Source organism: Perca fluviatilis, chromosome 24 (genome assembly GCF_010015445.1).
Source record: "Perca fluviatilis chromosome 24, GENO_Pfluv_1.0, whole genome shotgun sequence".
Classification (NCBI taxonomy): domain Eukaryota; kingdom Metazoa; phylum Chordata; class Actinopteri; order Perciformes; family Percidae; genus Perca; species Perca fluviatilis.
In genome coordinates, this window is record NC_053135.1 from 14,588,807 (window position 1) to 14,600,750 (window position 11,944).

General features: G+C 41.8%; 1 protein-coding gene across 2 annotated transcripts; it reads left to right on the top strand.

The window, feature by feature from the left end:
* Positions 1–255: 255 nt before the first annotated feature.
* Positions 256–10,132, top strand: ccdc14 (coiled-coil domain containing 14). 2 transcript variants are annotated; one of them, XM_039793717.1, is made up of 11 exons: positions 256–437; positions 2,068–2,123; positions 3,030–3,105; positions 3,876–3,948; positions 4,777–4,857; positions 6,416–6,964; positions 7,700–7,832; positions 8,329–8,414; positions 8,517–8,660; positions 9,192–9,294; positions 9,422–10,132. In XM_039793717.1, exons 1-11 carry the CDS (start codon positions 414–416, stop codon positions 9,999–10,001), a joined length of 1,905 nt encoding a protein of 634 aa, XP_039649651.1. In that variant the 5' UTR covers positions 256–413; the 3' UTR covers positions 10,002–10,132. The 2 variants fall into 2 exon arrangements, with proteins under 2 accessions (XP_039649651.1, XP_039649650.1); XM_039793716.1 differs by having other exon boundaries at positions 4,768–4,857; positions 9,422–10,131.
* The last annotated feature ends 1,812 nt before the right edge of the window (positions 10,133–11,944 follow it).

Below are 11,944 nucleotides of genomic sequence, written 5' to 3' on the forward strand. Positions count from 1 at the left end.
ATAGTCCTAACATAACTTCTAGATTGGTTCATTATCCAAACAGCCCGTGGTGTTAATGTGATTAGCCCATGTAGCATACGGTACACAGTTGTAGGCTACACCATAGACAGTATATAAGAAGGGCTAGCTACACTCATAGACCGTATGGCTACACTCAGCCTGCAGCTCCGCCCACTTTGAGTGTGTGCCTTTCCGTGTCACTTTGATTGGTCAGTTACATGTTTTCCGTTTTAAACTTGTGCTTTAACCGGAAGCTGTAGAAATAATAATAAAAAAAAAGCCGACAACACGCTTTAAACCCATCAGCTATCGTCAGTATATAGCTAGCTAAAATAGTCAAAACAGTCTCCTCTGTGTTTGGCAGCACATAAATCAGTAGTAGCGTTAGTTTACTGAAGCTGCTGTGTTTCACCATGAAAGGAACTGCTAAAAGCAAGGTAACGTTAACGTTAACCGACTACAGTAAATTTGACTTAATACACAACTGACGCATAACTGGCTGTTTATTGTCATTGGAGTGACGTTAGCTTCACAAAGACGGCAGCAGAGATTGGATCTGTAAGAGTAAGCTTCACAAAGGACACAGGAGAGATCTAATACGGGTTTAAGTGTGTTACTCTGCTGTATGCATGGATAGGCTACACGACACATTCGTAGGTCAACAGTATAACCAGTGGGTTAATCTAACGTTACTCCATGACATTGCTTTGGAGTTGAAGTTAGTCAGCTGTTGTAGTGAACATTTTTAGTTGTATTGTTTGTTGTTTATTAATTGTTAGAAGAAAACAAATCTATGGTGTTGCATAGTAAATTGCAGGGCTGTAGTTTTGTGCTTTAGCTAATATGTAGCTAGCTAGGGCTGGGCGATATGGAGAAAATCACAAATCACGATATTGTTGACCAAATACCTCAATATCGATATTGCGGCGATCTTCTAGGGTTGACAATTGGGCTTTAACAAAATATCTTCACACTTAGATTTTAGATAAATAATCATCAGTAATGTGGACATAATGTCTAAGTGGGTAAAAAAGGCAAATAATAGAACAGCTAGAACAGTCTGGTAAGTTCAGAAAAGTACATCACTTTACTGTAATGCAGCCTTTAAAACCAGTAAAAGACAACACTTATGTCATATCACGATATTACGATATCCAAAATCTAAGACGATATCTAGTCTCATATCACGATATCAATATATTGCCCAGCCCTACTAATATGTTGATTGTGTAATATAAGTGTTAACAATGCAAAATGCATACTAAAAAAAAGTATATCTGACAGACTTATATTCAACGTGACTTAATGAAGGTTCTATTTATTCAATTAAATCCAATAAGTCTTTATTGTCCCCAGGTGGGGGGTAATTCAGGTGCAGCATTAAAAACTAGGGCAACAACAAAGACACTAAAAAAGAAGTAATAGCAAACGTTAAGTTTGCAAAGTGCAATGGAAAAAAAAAAGTGCAAGTAGTATAAAGTCCAAAGTGCAACCTAGCATAACATAATGCATGTTATAAACATTAAATATGTTCCAATAATATAATGGCCTGGCTCCTTGGTAGTGCTTAACACTGGTGTAAATGTGAGCTCAGATTTGGGATGTAGGGTTGATGTAAAAGCTGGACCAGCTGTGACTCATCCCACACAGCCTGGTATGGAATAAAATAAGGATGTCTGTAAAATGTTTTACCCAGTTGCAGCGTGTAAACAGAAAATTATAATATGCCCATTGAGCATTTTTTTTTAGAAAAACGACAATATATCCATACCAGTAGTAGAATATGCAGTGTAGACACTGCACAAGTAGTTTATGATTTTATTTTACAGACATCTGGGGATGTAAGAACTTCATTCCAGGCTGCAAGCCAGGGTAGTTAATACCAAATGTATTTTTCTAAACTAGAAGTGTATTTATGCCACAGCTCCAGTGGTTCTTTCTGCCCCAGCATTGGCAGGTAGCTGTCACAGTGATGGGCATGTGGACAGAACTGTGTCACAGACAGGCTTTAAGAATGTTAGGATGCTTCAGTGCTACAACTGTTGGAAATTGGTTTGTGACTGGCAGGTGGTGACATCCGGGAGGCTGACAGGAGGAGTCAAAGGGCAGCTGGCCAGGAGACGGTGAGTACACTGGCCTTTTATTAGGGATCCAAGCAGCAAAGCTCGCTGCTGGAGCCCTATTGTTTTTTTTGTCTTCTATCTTCTTTCTAATTCTTTTTCTGTGTTTAAAAGTGTTTGTGCTGCAAAAACCGTTAAACTTATAAACACCAACATTGCTAGGTGGGTTGCAAATTCCACCTGCTGCTCAGGCACATCAAATGACACTCATTGACTTGAGGGTGACACTGCAATAATCAAAGTTGACATTTTTGCAATTATCTTGAAAAATGCCTTGGCCTGGAGTCCAACTAGTTTAATCATTTTTAATGTCTTAAGTCATCTGCATCTTTGGTCCACTGGTCTTCTGCTCTAAAAATGTCAAATTGTAGGATTTATTTTCTACACATATATTTCATACATATTGCATAAAGTGGTGACCACACGAATTATTTGAAAGAAAATTCAGTCCTTCCAGAAAAAATTCATTTTTTATTTGTTTTTTTTGTGATTGTTGCGGGCAAAAATCCTTGATAATGCGGCACGTTTTCTTAAAAAATGCGATGGAATATGCGGGATATATATGCAATTTTATGCGATGAAATTGCGGGAACTTGCAAAAATTGCGGGAACTTGCAAAAACTGTGGTTTGATGAAAAAGAGAGAAAAAAGTGATTCCCCTTTGGCTGATTATGCATTGAATTATGCGATCGTATAATCACGTTTTTCTGGAGGGACTGAAAATGATCCGTTTTGCTTTTTGTCAATGAAATATGAAACAACTATCCAAATGCTCGCAATGTGCAATCATTGCAGCTTGTGGCTATAGTTCAGTTTTTTTATACGTACATACTTCTTATTTAACAGTGTTCTGTTCCTGTTAGCACTCCCCCCATTCTTATGATGTGCTGTGCTCCCCTGTGTTGTTAGAGTGACTCCAAAACCAGGACCAGCAGCCTGCCCTGAGCCAGCCTACTCTCTGTACTCCACAGACTCTGAAGACCAGGTAGTGCAGTGAACAGATTTACAGTCAGTACAAAACACAAGAGGACATTTTGAGCAGGATAAGGATATTTTAAATCTTCATCTATATTTTTCATCTCCAGTAGCTGGCCCCTGTCAGATTTCAAGGTGAACAAATGTAATGTAGGCTATGAACTATTTACACAGTGAGGTTTTCACCACTTTATCATCCATTAAGGAAATGTTAGTCTGGTAAATGATGAATTAATGGACACCACTGCATAAAGCTTGTATGGGTTAACTTATTCACTCTATTCCCCCTAGTGACTTAGGATCTCTTATTTATTTATTTTTTAAAAGATAAATGTACAGTCAGCATATGTAAGATTTATTTCAATACATGCATTCTTATCGCTACGTCTACTGGATTAAAATGGAGGCTCTGCCTTTTTTTTTTTTAAATATATATTTTTTTAACCTGTTGGCATGTTGAATTGTGGTATCGGAGCTCCATTGATGACGGCTTTTATCATTCGCTACGCACAAGCTTTAACTCCGTATGAGCATACTCGGAGTCGATTGAACAAACTGATCAGCTGTTCTGGTAACGAAAACTCCGACTTTCCCATCTCCAGGAAGTTCAGGGTTAGGTTTGGAGTTTGTCAAAAACCCGCTTTCTGAAATTTTACCCGGATAATAGTGTCATATCAGTTTACACAAAAGCTATCAGCATCATGTTGACTACACATGGACATCCTGAAAGTGGAAGTGAAATGTGTTTGTGATACTCACAGCTGTGTTTTGCCCCCCCAGGTTACTTCTCTCCATAAGGGTCTAGACCGGTGTGCTGCCTTGCTCGGTGGCATCCTTCAGGCTGAGAAGACGGGTCAGTTGGGTTTCCTAACTTAATGGTCCTGAATAGAGCAGCCAATAGTTTGTTGTAGGTAATGCTGAAACAGTCAGTTGATCAATTGTTTAGTTGATTTAAGAGAAAAGAACAATTTCATAATCCTTTTAATCTAAGAGAAACAGAAATGCCAACTTCTCCACTTTGAAGATTTCTGTCATTTATATTTTTGGGGTTTAGCATGTTGGTTGGACAAGCCGACTCACATTGAATTAGTACTTAAATACATGAATTAACCAGAAGGGAACCCTGAGAGTGCAGACCTTTGCCAAGGCATGCCCTATTTCACAATGTTAATGCAGTGTCATGTTTTTGTTCTGACAGCACATTCATGCAGCACTATCTTGCAATGTTAACGAAATGTTATCTTGGCAAATGCTACACGCCTCCACCCAATTTCATGAAAATCAGGCCAGTAGTTTTTCCCGTAATCCTGTGTTTGAGAATCCCCAATTGGCGAAAGCAGATTTTGGGGTCAGTGGTTAAAAATTAGGGATAGGGAAGCAGTGGTTAGGTTAGGCGAAGTTTTTCTCCAGGAAATGAGACAGAAATGCAAATGTCATGTGTACAGAATGTACCCAGCATAGTAAAATGGCAGTATAGACAAAAATATCAACATATTGTAAACACAAGTACATTGAGCAGTGTCAGGTGTTAGAAAACTCTTAAGTGTGTGTGTGTGTGTGTGTGTGTGTGTGTGTGTGTGTGTGTGTGTGTGTGTGTGTGTGTGTGTGTGTGTGTGTGTGTGTGTGTGTGTGTGTGTGTGTGTGTGTGTGTGTGTGTGTGTGTGTGTGAAAGCTTTGCCAGGCCTTCCCAAAGCAGTGAAGTGTGGAGCAGCTAAATCAAGACCATCTACCTCACGAATAAAGAAAACCATCAAGAATACAGGTGAGTGTACGTGTTAGGTTTAGTTCAGTTTATGTGACATTGTGGGAAGGAGGATCACATGCAACTACAAAATGTCAAGGACGACACACTAAAGTCCAAGATGTATTTCCATTTTTGATGTACTAGTGAAGAAAACTCAAGCACTTAATGTTTAATGTTGTAATTAACAGGGCCGTTTCTAGACATTTTTGGTGTCAGACTCGCACTCGACTTTGGTTCATAATTAACATTGACAATCTCTCAGTCAGTACCTTTTACACTAGGCCCTGTCTGGCCACTACATGACTAATTTGGGTTGCAACTGCACTCTTAGCCAATATTTCTTATCCCAGTTATGAGTTTTAATCCTGCTGTTTGTATGGAACACGGGTTACTTGATCAGTCATACATAATTCTTACAAATACTATAGCAGCGTCAAAAATTAGCGACAAAATTAGCAACATCCAGCAGTTTCACTGAATGATATGTCAGCCTCCAGCAGAGTGTCCCCCAACAGATTCTTTTAACAGCATCAGGTGTTTGGTGTAGTCTGAGCAATGTGATTTTTATTTTTATTTTTTACAATGTAATGCAGCGTTGGACATCAGTGTGACAGACTTGAAAGTTGATTGGGTGCCTGAAATGAATTACAAAGAAAATGTCTTCTTTTTCTTTGGTGCCTTTCCAGATGGTAGTGCTCTAGGCAACTCTCTAGCTCACCTAGCTCACCTGATTCCCTAAAGTGGGATATCAAAAAATAGAGATTCACCGATTACAATTTTCTGGGCCGATTCCGATTTTTCATTGAGTTTGACCAGCCGATACCGATTTTAGCCGATTCCGATTTCCTTTTTTCTAACCACAGCACAGACAACTATTTATTTTCTATCTTTTCTTTAATAGAAAATTTAACATTTTGCGTAGAACATAGACTTCTTTTTTTTTTAACAGATAATCGATCACTATAAAATAGAACTATAAATTACTCTTGGTGTGGGAGTGCAATGTTATGGAAGAACCATTTCCTTCTTTTCACATCCAATATCCAACTAAAAAAGTTTGATATATTTAGCAAACTAAACTTCTGTATGTATGAAAACAGGGAAAACAAATTCTCTGGGCGGGCAAAGCAGAGAAAGGGGAGGTAACCTTGCTCCTTATCACCTCCATAAGGAGCAAAATTCCAGATCGGCCCATCTGAGCTTTCATTTTCTCAAAGGCAGAGCAGGATACCCAGGGCTCGGTTCACACCTATCGCCATTTCTCGCCACTGGGGGACCATAGGCAGGCTGGGGGAACTCATATTAATGTTAAAAAACCTCCAAGTGAAATCTTCATGCCATGGGACCTTTTTAATTTGGTATGTGTACTTCAGCTCCCAGTCATTGTTTATATGAGAATCTGAGGAAAGATTCAGTCAAGAATGAAGACAACCGATTTTGCAGGCAGTGGTTGTGGGACAAGGTGGGTGGGTGCAGCTGAAATATCAGTGAGGATGTCTCAGAAGCCAGGCTGGCACAGTCCTCTATTACACACCTGCCTAATTCTGCTACATATTCCCTTCATCCCCACCTCTAGACCAGAAGAGCTGTCAGTCAAGCAGCACAGCTCCAAGAACAACTCCTCCGTCTGCTGTCCCAGCTGCACACTCGCAAGGGAAGCTCCATCCAGCTCAGAAACACCCTCCCACCCTGCTGCAGTCTCACGTCCCTTCTTCACCCAGCCAAACACTGCAGCATCACCCTGCCACCAACCCTCCCCCCAAGCCCCAGACCTCCATCTCTCCACCCCAGCCCAACCCTCCCCCTCAGACTGACTGCCAGGCTGCTTCTGAAGCTCCACGCCCACGTTGCCAGGCCGAGCGCGATAGAGAAGAGGAGTTTGTTCCTGTGAGAGACATCAATGCCCAAAGCACTGCCGCGGACCCACACGCAGCCGTCGGACACACACCCTCGCACGTAAACACCTGTACCTTGAAGATGTCAAACATGCAGCTAGAGCTCGGAAAAGTTAATAACGTCCCTCAGGACCCACACAGCGGGGAGGACTGCAGCGCAGAGAAAGAAGGGAAATTGAAGACCGTTCAGTATCTGCTTGCAGAACTCAAGGCTCTGATCTCCGGACAAGGTAACACGGCCGTCTGTCAGTACAGAATCTATCGACACGGTAATATATCGCCCTATCTACTGTGATGTCTGAAATGTCCACTTCAGAGCTCAGTTCTTGCCACGAAGATGATCCGTTCAGAGATTTCAAACCTGTATTCCATACAAATATTTATTTATCTGAACGGGTCTAACTGGAACGTGCCTCAGCCATTTATGTACAGTAAGCCTCACTATGTAGGTAAATGTATACATAGAAGCACACTATTACATTATCACATTTCACTATTCGAGTAGTGAAGTTGGCACCTGGAGTGAAAGTCTGTCAACAAAGTGCTTGAGGGCCTTGACAACCTGGATCAAGTTTCTCAGTAGTAAACCAGGGAATTCATCAGCCTCTCTCGCCTGTGCGAGGTGTTTATTAATGCTGAAATGTTTATTATGTTCTGTCACAGCTGGTGTTTCGTCAATGCCAACTGATGGAAACCGTTTTTTGTTGTTGTTGTTGCAGTTTTCAGCATCTTTCCTGCCCTGTATGATACATAGTTTACAGTGCTGCATTCCCCCTCTGCTGTGACATGGAGACCATAAAAAAGTGTGTGTGTGTGTGTGTGTGTGTGTGTGTGTGTGTGTGTGTGTGTGTGTGTGTGTGTGTGTGTGTGTGTGTGTGTGTGTGTGTGTGTGTGTGTGTGTGTGTGTGTGTGTGTGTGTGTGTGTGTGTGTGTGTGTGTGTGTGTGTGCGTGCGTGTGCGCGCAGGCAGTGTAGCAGAGAGGCTGCTCAGTCATCTGGAGCAGACGGTGTCTTCACCACTGATGAATGCTGGTGGGTCGAGCATCCCGACTGCACCAGACCTATCATCACTACACAGCCAGAACACTCAGCTCCGCAGGTACCTTATCTCTCACTTCAAGCTCCAGCTGGCGGTAACTGATGTCTGTGTGTACCCACCTCGGTGATCACATTGTATGTCGAGACAGTGTCATTTATTATAGCCCAATATCACGAATCGCACCATTTGCCTCAACAGGCTTACAATCCGTACAGCATACGACCCATTCTGTCCTTTTTAACCCTCGGTTTAGATAAGAGGGGGAAAAAAAAAACCTCCCCAAAAAAAACATTTTTAAAAGGAAGAACAATGGAGGAAACCTTAGGAAGAGCAACTGAGGAGGGATCCCATGCCGTGTGTGTGTGTGTGTGTGTGTGTGTGTGTGTGTGTGTGTGTGTGTGTGTGTGTGTGTGTGTGTGTGTGTGTGTTTGTGTGTGTGTGTGTGTGTGTGTGTGTGTGTGTGTGTGTGTGTGTGTGTGTGTGTGTGTGTGTGTGTGTGTGTGTGTGTGTGTGTGTGTGTGTGTGTGTGTGTGTGTGTGACTCTGTCTGTGTCCAGACGTGTGAGGATTCTTAACCAGCAGTTAAAGGAGAAGGAGAAAGCTGAGAGGCAACAGAATATGGATACACTCTTTAACTCAGAAGGTAAAGCCTGTGTGTGTGTGTTTCTGTTGGTCTCTGTGTTCAAGTTCACTTTTAGGACTAAGGGGATGGATTTTGTAGTTTGAATCCTGTGTCTCTCCACAGAGTTGACTTTGCAGGAGGATCTCACGACCGCTCAGTCCCGAATGCAGGAGCTCCAGGATGACCTCGCGGAACTACGGAAAGCCCTTCAGGACACACAGAGCCAGCTGACAGACAGAGAAGCACATAATGCAGTCATCAAAACAGGTTCAGACTTAACTGAGATCGGTGATCTACTGTGTGATCATACCACATGCAGTCTTGCTGAGACCACTACTTGTGGTCTGATGCTCTAACTTCTCCTCACAGTGCTCTAAATCTTTTTTTATTTTTTTTAATTTTTGAGTGTGATGTACAAAACAATGCACAACGCAAATGTATAAACTATGACAATGGTACATTGTCAAAGTCTTTTTGAGCTGATGAATAAATGCAAATTGTAATGAAGAGCATTGATGGGGTTATTATGTAATATGGTTTGATAAAGTACTTATTGGACTTTAACTTATTGCACTTACAATAACGAGCGGAGCTGTCCTCAATTTAGGTCATCGTGTCGTCTCATCCACGGTTTTTCCTGCATTGTGTGTGTGTGTGTGTGTGTGTGTGTGTGTGTGTGTGTGTGTGTGTGTGTGTGTGTGTGTGTGTGTGTGTGTGTGTGTGTGTGTGTGTGTGTGTGTGTGTGTGTGTGTGTGTGTGTGTGTGTGTGTGTGTGTGTGTGTGTGTGTGTGTGTGTAGACTTGGAGGCCACTAGAAGCAGGTTGCTGGACAGTGAGCGAGAGAAGAGGGAGTTGGCTTCACTTGCCCAGCAAAGACTGGAAGAGATAGGAAACCTTAAAAGGTAGGTGTGTGTGTGTTACTGTGTAAATGTTTGTTTGTGTGTGTGTGTGTGTGAGCGTAGCACATCATTGTGAGAAATTCACCATGAAGCCCCCCTACGATTTCTCCTCTCCTCTGTCTGTTTTCAGGATTCTTCAGAATCAGGAGTCATTAAATTGTCCTACAGCTGTTGACAGCTCAGTCTTAGACACTGTGCCAACAAAACAACATTTCAACCCACACCAGAACAGACAGGATCCAGTAGAGCCCCCCACTGACCGCATCACCCAGTTCCTGATGTCTCTGGATCAGCTGGAGCCAACACACACTGAGCACGCGTGCGCGGCCGCAGAGAGCGAAGGAAACGCACTGGAGCAGAAGAAACTGAACTCAGTCCGGCTGAGAGACACTTTATCACATCCCGAGGTCCGATCTCAGCAAGGGGACAAACCCGAAGACTCGGCCCGTCACCAAAACTCTCATCTTGACCAATCCCGTTGTTTAGATGAAGGCCAGTCGTGCGGGTGGCGGCTGGAGAAGAAGCGCAGACGCGTGTTGAACGCCACGCTGTCCCAGTGCGATGTGGAATCCGTGTGGTCCGACTGGAGCACGAGGTCAGGGTCGACCTTTGACACCAGAGACGAGGCAGCGTTCAGGGACGGCCTGGCAGCTCTGGACGCCAGCATAGCCAGTCTGCAGAAGACTATTCAACTGGATCTGGGGAAGTGATTCACACTCAGCTTTGCTTATATTATATATTGTAATTCATACCCTCTTTTGTATTCTGCATTTTGCCTTTTTTTGTGATGATTTTAACAAGTGGTATTTCAGATAGGAAATAAAGCATTTAAAAAATAAATAAAAAATTCTTGGTTGTAATGGCTTTACTTGTGATGGAGAAAAGTTAAAGTTTAGTAGGAGTCTGGTTTGTCCCACTCCTCCTGAATGCTCTACAACTCTTTTAGATCTTACATCTTATTCAATGAAAAAACAGAAACCAACTCATAAAAATCCCTCACCACATACCAAAAAAATCAAAGACTCACACTTTTGTACCATTTTTATGAAACTGCAAAACATGTTTAATAGCAAAAGAGGCAAAACCAGAACAAGTATAAAAACCGTCAAAAGCAGCAGTGCACATTCCCGCACAGCTGACATAGTGTTTTCCAAAAAAAGGAGGCATTCCTTCAGTTACAATATCCAAAAGATTCCCAAAAAGCCTACAGTATGCTTTATAAAATTACAGTACATTATATAATCAAAAAGTGGTTCATCTGCTCTAAAACATAAATAATAAATGATTTTAAAAAAAATAACACAAACCATTAACATTCCCTTTGGTAGATCAAGGCTTGCAAGGATTGTCAGTGCAGTGGTTCGTCGCTGCTGAAGGTACGGCAGATCAGGCCACGTTCAGAGAGGACGGCCACCAACGCGCACAAAACGCCGCATAACCCAAAGCCCTTAATAGTGCAAACCAGCCAGCAGTAGCAGAGACCGAAAAGATCAATGTTGTACATACAGAAATACATTGGAGAAAATAATGTTTGTCTCTTTATGCTCAACTTCAGTGAGGATTAATGGAGAATTAGAAGGTGACGCAAGGACATTCATGAGAGTAATAATTAACACTGTCTGATGGTCACATAGGTGCTAGTCTATATCCGTGATGTCCCGACTAAAACAACTTTTGAACGTACACGCGTTCCACCAAAACAAGTTCCTTCCCGAAGGCTATTTTGCAAGCGGCACAGTGGCTCCGCCCGGCGCTTAGCAAACGCCCAAGACGACTGTGATTGGTTTAAAGAGAAGCTAATAAACCAGAGCGGCACCTAGCCGGAACCTCCTCCGCAGCGCTGTGGAGGAAGGTCTGGGCAATGCGAGACTACACAGGTGCGGACCCCTAACAATCCACACCTCCAGCTGTTCATTTCGAAGAACGGAACATTATATGTAAGCTGGAAACAGTCAAAATGGTGTTTTTTTTTTTTTACAAATGCAACATATGCAGTGGCGATGTTTAGGACCATTTTATATAAATCCAACATTCGACTTGCAAACACGAGCATTAAAGGAGCAGTCTAACATTTTGAGAAAAGCTGTTAAAACTCAGAGTCAGAGAAAATCAATATCTGTTTCATATCAATATACGAAAAAATAATAAAAAAAACAGATCACTTTAATTTCTCTACTTCCAGTACAGAGCTATGTTCAGCCTAGCTGAGCACAAAGACTACAAGCAGGGGCAAACTGCCTAGATCTATCAAAAGTAATACAAAATAATTGCACCTTTCAACAGCTGCAAAGCTGTCAAGATTAAGTGGTTGCAAGCTAGTCACTACTTTAACCAAGACACACCTGGGTTTATTTCAGTTCTGACAGTATATATATATATATATATATATATATATATACCTGTCAGGACTATTAGACACTAACGGTGTCCCAATTAGCAACTAATTCACAACAGTTTTTAAGCCTGAAATGGGTTCACATTGAAAAAACTAAATTAAAAAGACTAAAAAAAGACTAGATTTTTTGAGTGTGATGCACACTGTTGCACAAAGCAATGCACAACACAAATGTATAAACTATGACAATGGTACATAATGTAGATGGTACACACTAGGGCTGGGCAATATATCGATATCGTGATATGAGACTAGATA